The following is a 21,595-nucleotide window of genomic DNA, read 5'->3' as shown; positions in this document are numbered from 1 at the left end:
ATTTCACGTAAACATTTTTACCATAAAATTGAATTACTATTTCACTGAAAATAAGCATGTTAGTACCGTTAGACTGTATTTGTTTATTTGTGTGTGTGGTGGGGGTGTAAAGTGTGCAAGCATCTTCCATTTTATTTGACAGATTGTTCGTATAATGTACATTGTATAGATACGCCAACATCTGTAATTTAAACGCAGTTGCCAGATATTTTATCATATGCTTTCTTTACCATATTTTGTACAGGATTGTGGGTATTCTACCGTATTATACCGTAAATATGATAATCATACGGTGAAATACTTGTAAAATCGTCGTTTTTACGGTAAAATGCTGGCAACTTAGTTGCCAGGTATTCTACCATAAAAATTGCGGTCAGATTTTTACATTGAAGGTCTGATTTGTTTACCCGACTCCTAAGTCAGTAGAAAGTGGAAAGCAAAGAGTAATTTTAAGGGTAATGTCTCTGATTCACTTGAAATAAAAGTGGTGTTCCCAAGACAATATATTGGGACCATTATTATTTCTCATTTTATATGCTAAATGTTGTTTCACATGGGAAAACATCTATGTACGCAGACGACACCACTCTAGCTGTCAATGATACTGATAGTGATATTTTGTATTAGGTTCATCTGGATCGTTCATAAATACTATTTGATGGGAATTCATACTATCAAATCCATTTTTAAATGACATACCTTGTACAGTTTCATGCTGCTACGCAGCACTTCATCAGACTGACAACCCAGCTTCTTCTTCTTTCCTGAAGTTGCTGCCGACGGCGGTGGCGGCGCTAGAAGCTGGTCGAAAATATTCGGTAAGAAACAATTCCCCTCGTCTCTGCTCATGGTGTTTCGCCCTCGTTTCCTGATCCAAATTGCCTCTCTAATCTGTATTTTGTTCCTGTTGGCCTCCCTTGATCTGATATTAGCGTCCTCCCAACCAATGACTTGGTTGTTTTGCGCAACGTGATCTGTAATAGCAGATTTATTTACTTCTGTGATCGATTGTTTTCTCTGTGACCGAGTATGTACCCCAAGTGCTGCCTTCTCCGCTTCTCCTTGATGTTCTTTTAGACGAGTGCCAAACAAGCATGAAGTTTCGCCATTGATGATTGTCAAGCGGAAGATATAAATCTATAGGTATTAGGTTCGAATGAACTTTCTTTTATTTCAATGTTGTTGTTTTTTTCTATTTCAATGAGGTTCGAATGAACTTAATATCTATGGTTACTGACAAGACAAATGTTATGCTCATTGGTAATGAGCCTTAGTTACGTATAATTAATGTTCTGCTTTTTCAGTTACCATTGATGATTGTCAACTTGTAAGAGTTCATAGTGCCAAATGTCTTGGTGTAAAGATGGACTCTCAATTACTTTGACACACTCATGTTAACTCTGTATAAACCATTTGATGGGTTTTGTGTTGTGTGAGTCTTATGTCAAATATCAGGACGAGCTGATTTTGATTTAAACTTTTGATCCAAACACAAGGAATTAATTCCTACCTCGGAATTTTTAGATGGTACTCCATCTTTCATCAGCGAGAGAGTGACTGTATCAGGTCGTGATCTTTTTGATGAAAAAATTTTTCTCGCTGATGAAAGATGGAGTACCATCCGAAAATTCCGAGGTAGGAATTTAATTCCTTGTGTTTGGATCAAAAGTTTAAATCAAAATCATGATTTATACCAACACAGATATGAACTTTCATGAACATCAGGTCGAGCTGTTGACAGGAAAACTTATAATCTATAAGTATGAACTAAAACGACATGTAACTCCATTTGCTTCAATTGCAAAATTCAGCACCCCTCCATGCCCTGAACACAAGGATTTCGACCAGTTATATGTCACGAATACACGCGAATTGTGTGTATATGCTTGGGGGTTGTGTTGGAGTCTTTTCCGTTAACAAATTTGGCACATTTTTGAAATTGGACTGACAAAATAGCTTTTTTTTTTCGAGACTGTAAAAATTATGTTGATTGTCTACATTGGCGAGATTCAACAAGGCATACGTTGCCCTCCGACGTTGGAAATAGTTATTTCTGTGGGATGTTCCACACACACTCGCAAAATTATAATAAAATCGGCCCACGTGAAATGCACGAAATTACAGCACCAAGGCATATTCGTGCGCTGACGTAGTTCTCAGTGACAATGATGTCACAGAAAATACTCTTTGCTGCGGTCTATAGACCACCTAGCGCTAAGAGTGATATCATCAGCTATCTGAACTATACCACCTTGTATATATAAAGCAGTGGCGTACCGTGGCCGCCCCAACCCCGGGGGGCTGAAGAAGAAACAATTTTGCCGCCCCTTCCTTAACAGCCCGAAAAGGTTGACCCAATTTTTTCACGGTCGTTTGAAAAGTGAAGAGCAAAAAAAAAAACGCTTACGCCCTAAAAGCAACCCTTTTTAACATTTTTAAAGCTTTTTTCAAGTTTTTGCGCCCTTTTTTCTTTGCTAATTCGTTTTATCGCCCCCTTCGTTTTTGCCGCCCCTGTTTTTGCCGCCCATTCTTCTTCCGCCGCCCTTCGTTTTTGCCGCCCTCTGCTTTGACCCCCAAAGCCCTCCCCCCAAAATACGCGCATGTAAAGCTTTCCGAACTCAATACACAATCAATAGCTGCTTGGTGACTTCGATGTCCACCACAAGGAATGGCTTAGCAGCCGTACAACAGATGCTGCTGGACGCCACACACTTGGAGATGTGTAATGCTCTTGGCCTAACACAATTGGTCAAAGAACCTACCCGGGAAGACCGGGGAAAACTAGCTGAAACGAACATTATATGAGGATTTGCTGTATGCAATGACAAATCTGTATTTATATCAATTTGATATTCATTGATTTGATTATAAAAACTATGGTTTTGGATAAGTGGTAAAGTAGTAAAGCACAGTAATTTTGTTGTCTTTCAACTATTTTGCCCAAGTTCAAATTCAAATTTTTAAAAGAACAAAGTCATAGGGCCAGGCGCATTACTTCAATTGTAAGGATCTCAACCCAATTCTCGCCATTCATAATGCGATGCGCCGCCAGCGGCTGCTCTTATTGGTTCAATTTTTGACCTCCAACCTCCAGGGTCGACATCGCCATTTTATCAATGAATAACTTTTGGATAAGTTTATATCACACCACTCCACGCCATACATAAATTCTGCCAGTCACATTTCCCCAATATGAAATTTTTTAAAAGTAAAATTTCAATTTTAATTTTACTTCATTAAAGTTTGGCGGAGGCGGGGTTCGAACTCACGGCGGCGGCGGACTGCTTTGGATACACTATGAACCCAGCGCCTTAGACCACTCGGCCATTTGTCTTCTTGGAATTCATTTGAAACTTATTTGAAGGTATAATCGCAACTTCAACATAGGCCTACCACGTGACAAGCAAAGGCAGAAAACGTACCATATTTTGGAATTTTATTTGCCTAAAAACATTTATGTGTATTATTAGCGCTCAATTAAGTTAACTGCGTGTTTTATACAAAAAAATCCAATAATAAACAGTGATAACTGGGCGTCTGTATGGACAATACATTATATCGATTTTGACACGTGCTTGTGTCTCAGTACATTTCCATGGTCAGTAAAATACTATAGAGGAAAACCTACCATTTTCTTGTATCACGTTCGATGTTTTTATCAATTACATAAAAATTCCATTTTAGACCCCAAATGTTTTTTCAGGAAATAAAAGATTAGATTACCATAAAAACGAAACAGTAATCTTTTGCCGGGTCTAATGTAATATTCACATAGGATTTTCAACGTTTTTTCTATCCTTATTCTTGCTCAATTAAAAAAATATTTTGGCGTATATAAAATTGAAATAAAATTCTCTGCTTCTTAAACGACATCAAATGTGCCACAATTGGGTATCACGAATCGTTATATATGATGTGCAGTTAATATTCATATTTTCTTTTATGCAGAGGATGCTTCAGTTTTGACAGGAAAAATATTTTCTTGAAAACCCTCTCACTCGGTTATTTTAAAAGGTAACCACGCTTCCCTAGAATGTGCAATAAATTAGCATTAAAATTTTTCTTATTCTAACAGCAAGCGTTTCTAGAATGTATTTTGGCGAAATGTGGTGTGAGTTTATATAGAGTATTTTACCAGGGAACTTGATATAAAGTCTGCACAAAAAGTAACTCAGCTGTTATAAATGCGCCTATAGATTCAGAACTAATAATTGTTTTCACAATATTTCAACATAGAGAGAAGGATGATTTATTTACACGCATTTTGATACCCCATTCGTCAAATGTCGTTCACTATTAACAACACAGTAGTATAGTGCTTTTACAGAAAAATACCCGAATTTAAAAGTTGCTGTTTACAGCGATCAATGGTTATAATGCCAGCACTGTAAACACGTAAAGCCCGCCATTATCTTCGCGCTTACTTCAAATCAATTATAGCGGCACCTTTTAAATTGGGGTATTTTTCTTACAAAACACTGCTGTATTGTCAATATTGAACAAATGGGGTCTTCTTTATATGTTGAAATATTGTGAAAACAATTATTAGTTCTGAATCTATAGGCGTATTTATAACAGCTGAGTTACTTTTTGTGCAGACTTTACATTGATTTGTTAAATGTGATGCGATCAAGCAAAATCAGTCGGAACTCGGCAATAATAAATTTTCAGTTTCCTACAGTATAGTAAAAGGCATTTACAAAGCTGGATATTGCAGAAAACCCCATTGAAATTGAACAACCAGTTCCAAAGATATGAGCAATTTTAGTTTCCAAAACAAAAGGAAACAAAAGGAAATATTTCCTTTGTTTGGCTATATCTCAAAATCAATATTTCCGAGTTCCGACTGATTTTGCTTGATCGCATCACAAATGTTCCAGAATTCTAATATAAGGCCGTATACAATTAATGTTTTGGTTCTTGTCCAGAGAATTTCATGAATTGATGAGGGAATTGTTTTTTCCTGTGTAAAATTAGCAATGTTAGTAGTTTTCGGTCTTTTCAAACAGTGTTGGAGGAAAGAAGGAGTGGAAAGAATCACAAATTACAAATCTTTATTTATATCAGAGTGATCAAATATTTAGCCTATGCTTTTATTGACAAATATATCTTTTAATAATGTTTACAGCTCCTTGTGGAATATCTGAATTTGCATGTGACAACGGAGACTGTATAGATATCGATTGGGAGTGCGACAGATATATGGACTGTTCAGATTACTCGGACGAACTTCCCATCAATACGAACTGCCGTAAGTAAATCTTAAGAACAGACAAATTTAGCATTAAAAAGGGTGGTTGACCACAAATGGAAATATATTATGTCTGTAGGTTTTGCCCAGGGGTTATTCCATTTGAGGCCACATAAAAAGATTGGTTTTATTCATTATAAGAAAGTCTTTGAGCAACAAATTGTGATGGCATCTAAATAAATAAAAGTTTTATTCACTATGAGAAAGCATTTGGTCATCAAATTGTGATTTCATCGAGATCCCAGCTGGCTGCGATGGTTTATGTAGGTGTATTACGGCTTGCGAAGTTTATAATGATATTTTATCAATTTCGCCGTCGAGTAAGTATTGAAGGAGAAAACAGGAAAAGTAATCCCGCCCAAGAATTGAACCCAGGATCTCAGCTTTTACGAGATCTGCGTCGTAACTATTTGGTCACGGGAGTTTCATCATGATTTGGCAGACCACAAACCCTAGGGTACGTGGGAAGACTGGAAATTCAACCGATAAGCGGTCAATAAACCCTTCCTCTTTCGAGCAAGTCATCCCATAGTTGGCCTATCCTGGGACTTGAACACTGTTTTTTACGCTCGTTTAACCATTTATCTTGCTAGAACATTCTTCTAAACGAACATACCAACATTTTGGTGATTTATGATCAGTCTGGCCAAACATTATTTAAAAAATATTTTTACTTCAATGTTTCAGCCGCTTGTGGACTATCGCTGCAAAATCCTGAATTTTCATGCAATAATGGAGAGTGTATACATGAGTTTTATAAGTGTAACAGATACATGGAGTGTTCAGATTACTCAGACGAACTTCCCATCAACACGGACTGCCGTAAGTATACCGAAGAACGGTTGATGACATAATTTATTGGAACATATCTCACTGAGCAAATGCTTTGTAGCTTTGGGAGTTCCAAGTGGGAAGAGAAAATCATCATGGACACAGCCTTCAAGACTTCACTCAGAGCTAGCTACGTTATCTGGATATTCCGTCAAAATAAAGCATTTATCCAGATGGACCTCCGATAGAGCACTTAGAGGGAAGTGGGACGGTTGAGCGCTCATAAAACCGGTCCCAAGTCCAGAAACCCCAGTACACACTATACTGTGAAAATAGGCTTCGATGGTGACAGTGTTGATGTTCTACGAATGAAAGAACTATTCCTCAATGACACTTTTCATAGCTCTACACTACCTCGGGTCGACCGTTGCAACGGTGTGGCACTTGCTAGCTTTTTTGAACAATGATTAAATTGCTTTATTTTTATTAAAATTGTTCAATTTATACCTAATGCTTGCAGATAGTACAGTTGGATTAGGTATCGTGTATTTTGCACAACAAAACCGATACATGTTCAGAATAGCCCATAATTATGGAGATTATCCAAAGCTTACGAAGTTTTCGGCTTCAGTTTTTAACCGTTTCCAACGTACCAAATCTGTATTCGCTTTAACCAACATATCTAAACAACCCGTAAGATTTATTGTGTAGCCAAGATTTAAGAGTATAATCATGGGTAATTTCAATATCCTGGCATGTAAGATAACAGAGATGTGATGATGGAGGTAGAACTTTTTGAATGACCCTCGTAAAATAAAATAAAAAACACTTATTTGTTGTTGATGTTCAAAATAGGACCAAGTTTTAAGAATGTGAGCCGAGGTGGGGGCTTCTTTAAAACTTGCCGCTTTCCTTAGGCACCACATTGAATTTGGTCCTATAGAATATCGGTACCTCTTCGGGCACCGATAGCGCTATAGGACCATAAAAGATGTTGTGCCTTACGTTGTCAACGTTTTTCTATTTATATACTCGTATCATTATTTTCCCGTTGTTGTTTTTGTTGTTCTTGTCCTTGCTGTAAATTTGTCTGTTATTGTTTCCAGCTCCTTGTGATGAACTGGATGGGGAATTTACATGTGACAACGGAGAGTGTATTATACCCAAGTATCCACATCTGGGCCTAGGGGCATGTGACTTTGCATATGATTGTATGGATAGATCGGATGAAATGCAACCAAATAATAGCGAATGCGGTAGGTACATCCCTTAAAGGGCAGGTCTATTGCAAAAACAAGTTTATCTCTATTGAAGAGAATAATTATTACATTACAAGTTGACACTCGTTGCAATTTTTTTATGCGTATTTCTCCTGGGAAATTGTGTGGGTCAAGTTTTCGGGCTCGTACGTGTTCTTCCTCCGTTTGAAGCGAAATTAATTTGCAAGGCAGCGGCTGATGACGTAAGTAAATGAAGCGGACACTGTACCATGCTCTCATTTACTTGTGTGATCACTTTGACAAGTTTGAAATTAGCAACAATGAGTTGTACTAAACATCTCAAAAAAGTAACTAACCCCCCTTAAATAATGGCCATTATTCAAAAATGTGCTATTGTATTGCAAATCTGTAAAATGCGTTGGAAGCAGAATTTATTTCGGCGCATTTTGACACCTCGTTTGATACGATAGCCCAGAAAATAATAAAACACCGGTCAATTTAATGTAGTGAGGTCCAGATTTGAAAGTTGCACTTACATACAAATTTTACAATACAAAAACACTCAGATATCATTACACAGATTTCCTTTCATTACACTGAATGCAAAATCAATAGATTTACTGCAACTTTCAAATCTTGGGCTACATTGATTTAAATGTACGCTGTGACTTCAATATTTAGTCAATTGCTACAAATGATGTGTCAAAATGTGCAGAAATAAATTCTTCTTCCAACGCATTTTACAGATTTGTAATACAATAGCCCGTTTTTGAATAATTGTCATTATTTAAGGGGGGTTAGTTACTTTTTGTGAGATATTGCTCCATAACAATATGCAGACTATTGTTCTCATTTGGGAAACAAAGCGTCACACAGTATTTTTACTATGCGTTTGCTATGTAATATTTCATCCAACTGAAACTATAATAACTATAGCATTGCAATATCGCACAGGGAAATCAGGTACATGAGTTTGTGGACTTAACACGGTTTATATGCTAGTCTCAGATTGATCACGCTGAAAAACAAGCGGCTGATTTTATCCATAATTCAGAGTTTTTTCTGTGAACTGTGTGCATTGAGAATGTTTATAGTTCTTTCTCGCAAAGCAGGCACAGTCATTTCATGACGTCAACTTTGTTCTAGGTCAAATATGTCTCGTTCGAAGGAACTCATCGTTTAAGTTGTTTTTTGCGGAATATCAATTTTAAACGTCTTATTTTCTCAAAAAAAGAGTCATTTTCACTGTCCTCATAATATTAGCTTGCCAATGATATGATGTTGTCCGAGCAATATATATGACCTTTCAGTTAATAGTTCGTCTCAAAGCCGCCGTGCGTATTAGTAAAATCGCCTGCTTTTTGCACGTTATTCCCGCTGGATTAAGTAAATTTCAAATCCACCACACATTGCAATATCGCACAGGGAAATCAGATACATGAGTTTGTGGACTTAACACGGTTTATATGCTAGTCTCAGATTGATCACGCTGAAATTCTAAGCTCAAATTTTTTTTAGCCCAAATAGTTCTCATGATATTGATATACATATGAATTGTAATATCACAATTTACTTATATATGAAAAAACAAGCGGTTGATTTTATCCATATGTTTAAAAACCATTAAATTTGTAATACTTAATTCAGAGTTTTTTCTGTGAACTGTGTGCATTGAGAATGTTTATAGTTATTTCTCGCAAAGCAGGCACAGTCATTTCATGACAGTAAATTTCAAATCCACCACACAATATTAACGTGTGACGTCAAAATAGCGTAAATTGTAAATCTTAATAAAAAACTCTTCACCTTTACCACAGTGAAACCTCCAACCTCCTTGGCAGTTTAAAAAAGGTGGTCATTGCACGTCCCACGGATTAAAAAAAAGGTAACAAACCCCTAAAAACCGCATTTCACATTAAATTAAGATGGCCTGAATATCTTTTCGGTTTCTACCTCTCTCAATGTCGCACCCCCCCCCCCATGGCGACGGTCCTGGAGACAGTGCCCATATCATGCTTAAAGCGGCACATTGGAATGTCATCTTTCCCTGGGTAAGAAAGTGCTCATCATGGTACTAGCAGCAGACCAACAGTAGGCTAGACATATCAAGCCCGACCATCCTGAGGCAGAAGTGTGACTTGATCCATAGATCATGGTCAGGGCTAGTAGGCAACATTGCTTGACCTTTGCAAGGACTGAAGGACACAGTGTTGTGTGGTATATAATAGTGCTTGCATACATGAACTAAGAGGGGACTTTGTCAACTATTTGGCTATTTTCCTGAAAAAAAATCAAATAACTGTTGCTTCTATGAACATGAAATGGAAACTAGGTTATAATTGTGTTGGTTTGCTCTATACAAGATCTGTATGCAAAATATGACCTTTGGGGACACATTTTCCAGGGTATGGATGAGACAGCCTCTGGGTTGGTCAGTCCAGGGGTCAGTGTTAGCCAGCTCAAATAATCTCAAATAACATCTCTGTCTTAATTATTTCATGGCCCTGAACCCAGTGGCGTGCGCAGCACATTGAAAGTGGCGGGGCCAGGTTGTTCAGTTCCCCCGAATGGAGTCTGATTAGGAGTGTAAGATTGGTCGGGTCTAGGGCAAAGCCCTGGTGGGGGTCCAGGGTGCAGCGCCCCCTAAAGCTCCGGGGTTTTAGCGTTTTAAAAAGGCCAAGGAATCCTATTTTGAGGGGGCAAATTTTGACGTTTTTGTACAGTCCCCCGAATTCCCCCGAATGACCAACAAAAGTGGGGGCTGCCCCCCCCCCTCCGCCCAGCCCTCCCCTTTGCGCACGCCACTGAAGAAACCCCAAATAATATGTTTTAGACCACAACCTTTCACATCTGGCGTTCCGTTCCAATGTACCGCTTTCAATCTACATAATTCGTGTAATGATAGATAGTACTACCAATATCAATTTGCTTATGTTACAGACTGTGGCTGCACAGAGGCTGATAGATGTGATGGAACTATGGAATGTAGAGATAACATTACTCATGTTGCTAGTGATGAGTTTTACTGTGAAGGTAATATTTACTCTTATGATATTTATAGCCATCACGCAATGCCTTGCACATTTTAGCGGCCCAGTTTAAATACGACAGTTTACAACTACGGGAGATACCCATGCGCTTTGCCCCTAATAATGATAAATATATGAGTAAGTTGGATTTCACCCTACACTGGACCTGATATTGGCATCTTAGGCATAAACCAACACCATAGTTAATTACCCTGAACAAGTGAAAATAAAATCCAAAAAAGCAATATGATAAATGGATGCTACATATTGACAAGATAGGTCTTCAGAGTGGTTTTAAAGAACACTGAACATTGAACACTGGCGGTCCCCTGACGTTCTCTGGTAGCAGATTCTCCCGGCAGATTCCATTCTTTAGGAGCCTAAACCAGAAAAGCCCTGTCACAATAAGTGGATCCAGTCCTACGTGTCATAATAGAGACTTGCAGTTGCAGCATGCAGTCCGAGGAAACTAGAATGTAAAGAACGTAGTAGAGTGTATGTGAGGTGAGCGGGTCATCAATGTACGCCGGATCAAGACTATTCATGGATCTGTAGATGAGCAGAGCGAGCATAAAGAATAAAAACTTCCTCACTGGAAGCCGAAGGCTACGGGGAATTGGCTGGATGCTGCCATGCTCTCAGCTGAAGCTTGCTGATTTCAATCTCAGGTTAGCTACATAGCAATCTGTTGCATATATCCAGGCAAAGGAGATGAAAGCATGTATCAGTGGTTCGGTGGTTGCACAGTCTAGGAATCGTTGTAGCTGTCCGAAGATGACAGCGATAGTTAGTTGTCATACACGACATGCCCATAACTGTTACAATAGAATCCATTGATGTTCAATTTGAATATGAGGGAGGGGAACAATCCTCTCTCTTCTACATGTAACGTGAGGTGATCCAGGAGGTGGTATGGATGAATCCATTGTGCGTAAACCATCCTAAAATTGGAGATGCAAACTGCCAGTTTCTCAAGTGAGCATGATCTGGATAATGATGTAACATATTTTGTCGTCAGCATATAACATTCCATTAATAGCATGGACCCTTATGTAGAATGGCATATGTAGTCCTTTATAAATGGTGAAATCCGGTTTTGGTTCAACAATAGAGCCTTGAGGGACTCAACAAATATATCCAGACTATTCACCAACAGACAACTTGGAACCGCTTCTATGCATCTTTTAGATCATTTTCTATTAACTTACACATTACAAGGATCATATCATCATTTATAAGTACCATACCAAATGCTTATATTTGGAAGATCTTTCTTGTTTCTAAGTAATCGTCGAAGCAACTCGAACCCTTATATACAGCAGAAGATCCACTTGCACATGACATGCCTACTGATGATCTAAGTCCTGTTAACATTGACCGTTTCATTTTGTTAATCACAGGTTCTTTCTTAGATACTTTTACTGCTTATGCTTCTTCGCCAACTGATTTATCAGTCAACTGGGTGTCAACTTGTTTGGGATTGGAAGTGGGTAGGTGCTACGCAATCGATATCAAAGTGGAAGTTTTCTTAACCAACCAGGATGGGTGTTTGCCCATTGATGGGATTGGCACTAAAGTTGCACAATTAATTGAACCTGCTTTATGCATAGTCAATGATATCTATGACTACTATGACTACTACTATGACTACTACTACTATACTACTATACTACTACTACTACTACTACTACTAATACAGTGGGATACTATATATTCCCCAACTGCCCAATATATACAATATCAAACCTAGAGCCTCATTCAACGTATGATGTGAAAGTTACACCCGGTGATCATGGAATGTCTCATCTAAGGTTGTGTTTACCGTTACCGTCTCAAATTGTCACCATTACAACATTGGCAGAAGGTAAACTATTATTACTAGTTATATGAGGGGTTGGGTTCTGGTGGAGGGTCAACTTAGGAGATGCAAACCCGGGGGTGCAAGATGTTGTTTTTGCGCAATCCAAAAGGAGGGAATGACAAGCAATTTAGGGCAGGTCGAGAGGGAAAACGTTCAAATGTCCCCTTTCAAACACATATTAAGTAGCCATCAAACCTCACTCCATGATATATAACAATATTTTTTTACATATACGTAATTGTTTATAATTGTGTGTAATTGTTTGGTAAGTTGTCGTTTCTGTTTCCGTGTTCAGAAATATATATTAGTATATTTCTTTCCAAGCGTACGCGTATTATTTCCGGAATGGCTTTAAGTCGCAGGGCGTGTTTCACACAATTTCTCCCCAGAAGTTTACTTGTTCCACCTAAACATATTTGTTGGTGGCTCTCATATTGAGACTCCTTCATATACTCCTCCTTTGAATAGATCCCGGGGAATAGATCTTTTAAGATCTTGACATATTAAAGTTTCATGTTGTTTTCTAATAATTGTATCACGCATCAGACCCAAGTACCGGTCCCACTTCACTTGTTGTCACTGATGCCACACCGTCATCTCTAAGTTTATCTTGGGAGCCAGCCGCTTGCGGGGACAGAAATCATAATATCGAAGGATATCTTTACCACTTGTGCTTGGGAGATATTAGTGACCCAGAATGTGACGAATTAATAGTCGGACCTACCTTCACCGATAATCCACAGACAAACATTGATGGTCTAGATTGCAATACAGCATATACATTCATTGTGAATCATGGCGTTTATGATGACCAGGAGGGACTTCATATACCTATCGGACTCCCTACAGAACTGACAGTATGGACCTCAACACCAGGTACGGACATTATGGAGTAAAAAGATATTATACTTTCAATCCGACAACCAGAAATTTCGAAACAGTTGTCTTGCACTTGTTTTTAAAACAAAATCAAAAAGGAACTTATTATTCTTGACGACGGAGATAAAAGACTGTTTTGCGGCTGACGTCACTTACCATCAAACTTCCCTCAATCCGTGATTGGTTATCCCGCAACTTTCCGTAACATAATTTCCCCTGGTTGCGCTATAACCAATCACAAGCCATGGGAGTTTGATTAGCAGGTTACGTCAGTTGCATAACATGTGTACATCTCGGTGCTGTCTTGTGTATAAACAATTTATCATAATACACTCAATTCTAATATGCCCCTAAATAAAAGGTTCATAATAATTTAAGCTATTTTTTTTTTTTTATTGTTTTTCATTTTTTTTGTACCATGCACCAGGCCCAAGCTTACATGACAACGGATTAGTATATATTTCTTGCCTGTGCGAGGGTACCATCAATCACGCTTGTGAACCATAATCGGACAAACTAGCAATACGTCACACCCTTCTGACCTGCATTCACCGCTGACATTATTGTTTTATTGCTTCTTTTTTTTAATTTAATTTATTTTTGTACCATGCACCAGGCCCAAGTTTGCTTGTCAACACGGAAATCACGCCATCATCTCTAAGTTTTACTTGGGCACCAGCGGATTGCGGGGACGGATTAGGATACATTTATCGCCTTTGTGAGGGAACGATCATTGACGCTTGTGACGTACCAGGAATTGGACCGACCTTCACGTCTGATTCAAGTGTAATCATTGATGGCTTAACATGCTTTACGTATTATACCTTCAGTGTACGTCATGGACAAGACGGCAATGATATTGTCATCAGAATGTCCTCAGAGCTGACTGTACAGACCTCTACACCAGGTATAGCCTACAATAGTTTTTCGGGAATAGTTTTCTAATCACTCTTTTTCAATTGAATATATTTAGTATAATAGTGGATAATAACTGCCATTCGGTTTCAACAAATGTCTGTTGATCACGATTACCTTAGTCAATATTTATTTTTTTGAGCCTGCTGTATTTTATTGTAAGCAATAATGCTGGGACGGATTAGTATATATTTCTCGCCTGTGCGAGGGTACCATCAATCACGCTTGTGAACCATAATCGGACATACTAGCAATACGTCACACCCTTCTGACCTGCATTCACCACTGACATTATTGTTTTATTGCTTCTTTTTTAATTTAATTTTTTTTTTACCATACACCAGGCCCTAGCTCTCTTTCCAACATTGAAATCACGGCGTCATCTCTAAGTTTTACTTGGGCACCAGCGGATTGCTTTGACGGATCATCCCTGGACGGATTAGGAGGATACATTTATCGCCTGTGCGAGGGAACCATAAGTGACACTTGTGAAGAACCAGCGATCGGACCGACCTTCACCGATAACTCAAACGCAGCGATAAATAACTTAGCATGCAATACGGAATGTACCTTCATTGCAAATCATGGATGGCAATCTGGTGAGCGTATCGATGTAATAGGGATCTCGTCGAGCCTGACAGTATGGACGTTAACACCAGGTAATCTAACCAAAAACAATTATTTAAGTGAAGCTCTAATATATTGTTCGCATAATCTTGGCAATTTTTCCCACAAAAGAAATTTAAAATAAAATGACAACATTGATATATGTAGATTTTCACCTTATTCAAAACAATCCTGCTGATTATCACTTACACAGCACCAAATGGAATCACGAGTACTCAGTCAGCAACTCAAGGTCTGACGTTGTCATGGCGAACTCTTGATTGTGGAAGCACCAGCCCGATGAATTTCCAATATGTTCTTTGTCCTGCTGAGTTCTCCATTATAAATGGCGAATGTGTAATACCGACATCCAACCGACGTAAGCGACGTGAAACGGCAATGATGTCGGGCCAGACAACATCAACTAGTGTTTCTTTCGAAGATATTGATTGCAATGAGGCGTTTACTTTCATTTTGGCTGGTATTAACGGAGATGGAATGCCAGGAGAATGGTCTGATCCATATGAACTAATTACTGACGGTGTGTATTATAGCTAAATAATTATATTCAAGACCGCAAGCAAAATCGGTCAGTAAAGATGATGATCGCCAATAGGATATATTGATCATGAAAAACGTAATCGTCGGCAGAGTGCTACACTATCGTAAGTGCAGTAGAATGTAATAGCTGCCATTTGCAACATTTCAATAAATAATGTACTTATTTTTAATCCAAAAACACTAGAAAAACACCCAACTACATGTAAAGGTGATATCTTTGGTTAGCGTAGTGGCCATCAGGCAAGTAATACAGAACATCAACACCTTACAATGAGGAGATGTGCTGCAAATAATAGGTGTTTTACAAAAGGCAGCTATTACATTCTACTGCACTTACGATAGTGCAGCACTCTGCCGACGCGTTATCGCGGTTTATTTGTGCGATACCATAGTTAACTGCAACTTTATGTCCAGTAATCAGTGACTAACGTCCTTATTTACATAAATTGCAGCTTTTTGACGATTTCCTTAAACTACTGGTAACCGTATTTGCTGAGTGGGCAATCGACATGCGGTAAACAGGACATCTCTAAAAAATGATGTTACAACAGGTTACTCCCGACATATTGAAACGTCTGCTTAATGGGATACAGGGTGTATCAAAATGATTGGTACCGAAGACTTCTCGTTTTTGCCGAATTTTTTCACTATTTTTTGTGCCAGTTTGGTGTTCATTGTTTAAATATTTGTAATTATAGTAGTTTTATCCTCTCTAAGAATTTTAGATCATAAAGATAGCACATTCTATTCAGAAGTTACATGATTCTAAAGGAAAGTAGGTGTTTTTACATTTTTCATCGTAAGGCTGGATCAGTAGCGCACCATTTTCAAAGCACTATTTTACTGCAAATACCTTATGAGGATGATATGTTGAAAATCATGAAAATGTTTAATATTTTCCTTCATTCATAATATATATTTATGTAATAATCAATATTGATTGCTTGAGAGTAATATTATTGACTTGAATAATTTAGGTGGGGTGAAAGAAGTTTGTGTATCAACACCATCCAGGGCGGTAATTCAAATTGTATTTTTGAGATTACTAAGTCATGAAGTAGATGGTGTGGCAGAATGGCTATAGACTGTAGACAGTGTAGGTTAGTTTAGACCTGGTAAAAGTTATTGGAATGGCTCCACAGTATGCCACACTTCAGTGTGCATTCATAGTTAAGAATCACTGGTCGTCACGAAGCTATGGAGAAGTGCAGAGAAGATTTAGGAGACAGTTTCTAAGAACAAGGCGTATCCTATGCAAACATGCTATAACTTGCCATGCTTCAAAATTTGATATGGGCAGTTACAGAATGGACCAATCCCAGTTGTCATGGTTGTTTTAACAACCATGACTTAAAAGTCCTTTCAAGATAGGGTTTCACCTCACACTGCCAGAGTCGTAACCCAGCAAACACAAAAACGTTTTAAAAACGTTTTAAAGAAGTTATATTTTGGCTTTTGGTTTAGGTAAAAACGTTTTAATAACATTAAAATGTCGGGTTATATAATGGTCATGATAACGTTTTAAAACGTTTTGTATGAAAACACACTACAACAATATTTTAAATGTTTTCAAAAAATGTTATTATAAACTATTTTTGCAATCATTTTTGCCAAATATTTTGTCAATACTTAAATATCATTATTTTAAAATATTTGAACTCAGCAAACACAGAAATGTTCTTAAAATGTTTTTTCAAAACATTTTAATAACATTTAAATGTCGGGTTATATAAAGGTCATGAAAACGTTTTTAAAACGTTATTGAAAATATTTTGTGCAAACATTTTTCGCAAAATATTTTTTCAACCCCAAAATAACATTCTGTTTACAATGTTTTGTATCAAGTTTTCAAGAATGTTTTTGGAATGTTATTAAAACGTTTTTATACCCTTTACATAACCCGACATTTAAACGTTTTCTGTAAAACATTTTTGTTTGCTGAGCAGTAGATTATCAAAAATGTTTTTAAGGTTATGAAAACGTTTTATACTCTTAATATACCGTTTATATAACCCGACATTTAAACGTTTTCTGACAACCTTTTATAACCTTTTGCGAATGATGTCGAAAACGTTTTGTGTTTGCTGGGAAGGCATGTAAGGCAGGGACTTCAGGAACTATCTTTCTAAAAGCATGTGTGAAGCAATTTTATGTTATGTATACTGAGGTGAGATATTGAAGAGTATGTATGCAATAAATGGTTCAAGCAGTGAACATATTCATCTTGTGTTGTGTAAGTAAAACCATGATTACGTCGATCTTCGTTTAAATGACAATAGCTTCCAGATGCATCAACCTATCAACTTCAGATTAATAGATCAATAAGTTAATATATGCCCCTTTCTATTTATAGTACAAAAACTATATTAATTAGCAATTTTATATTTTTGATATATTTTTGAAAATGTCACATAGCCCGGTACCAATCATTTTGATACACCCTGTATATAGAATTCAATTCATAACCATAAATGAATGACGCTATTTGATTGAGCCTGCATGACAATTAATTTTCTCATCATTAAATTTCTCATGTGCAGGTGCAGGGGCAACTATCAACGATTTGACTATCACTAACATTGCTGACGGAGTTGAAGTATCGTGGATACCTCCGAATATTGGTTGTTCTCCGACTGGGTACATTGTTGAGTATTCACTTGTCAAGCTGGATCAATGTATGGAGATAGACAATCCAATACTCGTCAATTACGGAATGGTTACAGACCCACCTGTTACCATCACCGGTTTTATTCCTCATTCATCTTACCACGTCTATGTCTCGGTGGCAACACCCTCTGGTGAAAGCGGACCTTCTACCAGCACAACATTGCATACAGTGTCTGCTGCAGGTATAATACACGTTGCATTCTTCCTTATTCATTGCAAGCGCATTCAGTTCGTATCAAGAATCAACCCGGTTCAACCCCGGTATCAACATTCTTTTCTTTATAAGTATTCGACCCCGAGGTGTGCCTCGGTTTCAGGTTCCGGAACAAAAGCTGACATAACCATCGTGCATAATAAATTAAGACAATGAATAGTGGAAAACAACATAATCAGACACTTCAGCTAAATTTGTTTTGCTTCTCGTATTCAACTGATCAAGGAACAGATCTTCTGTATCTCTGCTATACAGGCTACCGGGGGTATATCAAAATGATTGGTACTCATCAGCAGTGATTATGGATATGACTGCCACATCAAAGTGCAACATAGGATCCATATAATTTGTTGATTTAGTATTAAATATGTCATAAACAGTCATATAACAATAAATTATGCCTATTATGGTCATTTCAAGACAATCCAATGTTGCATTTGAAAGAAGCAGGCTTTTTAATAACCATCAAAACTGATCAGAAATCTGACACGACTAAAATATATCCCGTGCGTATCTCATGGTAACTATGTAAAGTAAGGACTAGAATGGTTATCGTTTCTTGTTCTTAACACCTTATGTTATTTTATTCCATATTTATCGATGTGTATACCCATAGTTCCTCCAGCTGCACCACAAGATGTAACCAATACCGATCGAACTGCAACTACCTTAAGCTTTCAATGGCAGCCAATACCATGTGGTGATCGCCACGGAATAATCAGTGCTTACGACTGTAGATTGATTCTCGCAAGTACTGGTGAGCTTATACGAGAGTTTCGACTGAATCAACCAAACTCGCCATTCACGACTGTTTTTGGTCTTTCGCCTTTGGTTCAATATGGGTTCTCTGTTGCAGCAGATATTAGGCATGGAGATAATGACACTGGACCATACAGTGATGTAGCTTTAGCGACAACGTTACCAATGACAACGTCAGCTTCCGGTGGTAATAACGGAAATTCGTTTACGGCTACAGGTATTATGATAACGTTTTTGGGCTACGTTGTGCCCGTCTGTGGCTACGTAGGTACTAGCATAGCAATAGCATGAACAGGTTTAACATAACTATTATTGCTTGTGTTGGATGTAAAATTTGCCTCATCCTGGTTTTCCCCAGTTAAAATAAAACATATCGAACAAAATTTCCCAAATTCGCAGATTCCCCTGATATTCACTTACCCACAAAAAAGGTCTGGTGCAGCCATTATACAAAGCGTTTCATGTAAACATGAAATGTTGGTCATTCTGTCCACTAGAGTATAACCCCCATGTGCTAACAATAATATTGATTCCGTAGAGAAAAAGCGGGAATGTGTTCTTGTATATTTAACATAGAACATGATGGGATATTGTGGGTGGGTATCATCTCTAGAATTCACTCTTGCACTTACCCTCGTAATATAAAGACGTCTATGCTTTATTTCAGTTCTGCCACTTTCTGCGACTGTGTACATTGCACGACCGTCCTATTCAGTGAATGAAGGTGCCGGCTATGTGTCCATAATAATACAACAGACACCAGGAACACGGTCATCAACAGAAGTTGGTATGACATTATGTGTTTACTTTAAAATATTTAGAACCGTCAAAGGTATTGCCATAATTCATTCGATTAACTGTGAGGACTAACCAAATAATGATGAGGATTGTACTCATTGCAGTGTTCCTTGACATCTTTTGCATTATCATTGTTTATTTCTTACATACATTCTAGTCGTCAGCACGTTAGCCGATACTGCCACACCAGGAGCAGATTTCGAGTCTTTCAACACCGTTCTTACTCACCAAACAATATTACCATACGAAGTGATGATACCAATTGTGGCTGATCAGATTTATGAAGGGAATGAATACTTCTATGTGCGGATTCTAAGCCCGTCAGTGTCCGGTACGAGCATGTCTATAATCACCATCATTGATGATGATGAACCAGGTATTGAAATTCTACCTTTTTTTTTTTTAATACAAACCATTTGCTCGTTAAAACCTTTATCATAAAATCTTCTCATTTTGTGTTATCTCTGTACATACAACCCACTTTTTACTCTTCGAACTATAATGATCGTTTGTAACAGAGCCAACTGCCCCACCGCCCTTACCGCCACCTAGACCAGCATCATTTACGTTTGACAAACCATTCTATTATGTGTCCGAGCTTGGAGATGGTATGCTCCCAGTAAGTGTGATAAGAAGTGGCAACACGGACACTGCTGCAAATTTAAGTAAGTAATAAAAGCACATGTTGAAACGGTAGATACTATAATTTTATTTGTCTTTTAATTTTTCTATGTTACATAACCGGGGCACAAAGGCATAGCATTGTTTTTCTTAGATCAAGCTAGCTGAATGCATTTGTGATATTCTTGTTATGTAAGGAAACTAGTGAAATACTTCCATTGGACTTTGTTTTATCTCATAACCGATCCTTTGAGATTACAGATATTGTAAACTTTTCTACTTTTGCTATTGTTGGTAATATTGTGCGAAAAAAATCTTAATAAATGACTTTATGACCCCGATTGAAGACAAAGAATATTGTTTTACGAATAGGGGTGAAAAGCACTGGAACCACCGCCTTTCATCCTCAAGATTACGAAGAAGTCGATGAAACAATAATGTTTACTCCTGGACAAACCACCGCATCTCTTCAAGTAATGGTTAGATATGATACAACGAACGAAGGTCCAGAAAACATTCATGTTACGTCTGTGGAACAATACCAATTTAAGATTATTGGATCAGTCACAAGTGACAATTACAGAAGGTGACGATGATATCAATGGTAATCCTACGGCCAACGAAGAGCAAGGTAATGATATCATCATCCCATTCATCCATAGCGCCAGATTTGAAAACACGTTTACTTGCTTGTTGTGCGCTTGTTTACCTTTATTTATTAAGGCGGCCCCATCCGTAAATCTTGACGACATGTATACACTTAGATTGTGAATATCCAAACAATTCGGGGACGGAATGGGACAGCTATGGGTTTAGGCTACATTCTATTTTTTATTGATTGTGATTGCGAGCTAATAAAATTATACCAAATATATTCCTTAATACATACGCAGCGTGTGATTGCAAAAACTTTCATCGTAGTCATGCAAATATATCGGTATTCTTTTCATTGGTGGTACCAATGGCCAACAAATTCCACCAAGTGCCCAAGTGCATGTCAACGTTTTCCTTTTCATTGTATTCTAGCCACTTGTCCACGTGAGATATTGTCAACACCATACGGTGATGTTACTCTGCGGTCAGGAGATCTTACGAAAACCAGAAATTCAGGGCTGGTGTGCCCAGTAACAACAGAAAATGGTAAGAGTTATAGTTGTCTTACTGAAGGTATCTTGAGGACACAATAGATAGAGATAGTCGTCATTATAGTCAATTTGGCTTCCTCAAGAGAACGACGTCAGTACTCTGTCGGCATTACTTCTCGCGTGTTCATATGAACCGCATTTGAGTGTAAGCACGTCAGTTCTTTGAGTCAACACGCGCGACTTAATACTAACGTCAGGCTCGTGGAAGCCAAATGGACTATAGTGGACTATCATCAAGTCATATTCGAAAGTCGCGACTACCGTTATAATTAAGTCGAGACCATGCCCAGTAAAGAAG

General features: G+C 37.9%; 2 protein-coding genes across 3 annotated transcripts in view; both read left to right on the top strand.

Moving 5' to 3' along the window:
• The window catches only part of LOC140137351 (uncharacterized), a 20,915-nt gene extending 8,894 nt beyond the window's left edge, over window positions 1-12,021 (top strand). The window contains exons 2-6 of the mRNA XM_072158992.1: window positions 5,129-5,251; window positions 5,939-6,073; window positions 7,129-7,278; window positions 10,183-10,275; window positions 11,672-12,021. Coding sequence (XP_072015093.1) covers window positions 5,203-5,251; window positions 5,939-6,073; window positions 7,129-7,278; window positions 10,183-10,275; window positions 11,672-12,021 — 777 coding nt within the window. The 5' untranslated portion in view covers window positions 5,129-5,202. The remainder of the gene's footprint in view (window positions 1-5,128; window positions 5,252-5,938; window positions 6,074-7,128; window positions 7,279-10,182; window positions 10,276-11,671) is intronic.
• Window positions 11,707-21,595, top strand: part of LOC140138149 (adhesion G-protein coupled receptor G4-like) — a 22,887-nt gene continuing 12,998 nt past the window's right edge. Inside the window, exons 1-12 of one of the 2 annotated variants that reach the window (XM_072160081.1) lie at window positions 11,707-12,135; window positions 12,679-13,008; window positions 13,628-13,918; window positions 14,271-14,585; window positions 14,747-15,073; window positions 17,634-17,942; window positions 18,591-18,950; window positions 19,401-19,520; window positions 19,689-19,907; window positions 20,050-20,196; window positions 20,525-20,783; window positions 21,179-21,255. In XM_072160081.1, coding sequence (XP_072016182.1) covers window positions 12,069-12,135; window positions 12,679-13,008; window positions 13,628-13,918; window positions 14,271-14,585; window positions 14,747-15,073; window positions 17,634-17,942; window positions 18,591-18,950; window positions 19,401-19,520; window positions 19,689-19,907; window positions 20,050-20,196; window positions 20,525-20,742 — 2,703 coding nt within the window. In that variant the 5' untranslated portion in view covers window positions 11,707-12,068 and the 3' untranslated portion in view covers window positions 20,743-20,783; window positions 21,179-21,255. Of the gene's footprint in view, window positions 12,136-12,678; window positions 13,009-13,627; window positions 13,919-14,270; window positions 14,586-14,746; window positions 15,074-17,633; window positions 17,943-18,590; window positions 18,951-19,400; window positions 19,521-19,688; window positions 19,908-20,049; window positions 20,197-20,524; window positions 20,784-21,178; window positions 21,293-21,595 lie in introns of those variants that run through there. The other variant, XM_072160082.1, reaches the window with a different exon arrangement.

This window comes from Amphiura filiformis, chromosome 17 (assembly GCF_039555335.1).
Source record: "Amphiura filiformis chromosome 17, Afil_fr2py, whole genome shotgun sequence".
Lineage (NCBI taxonomy): Eukaryota > Metazoa > Echinodermata > Ophiuroidea > Amphilepidida > Amphiuridae > Amphiura > Amphiura filiformis.
This window is presented reverse-complemented; position numbering and strand designations above follow the sequence as displayed.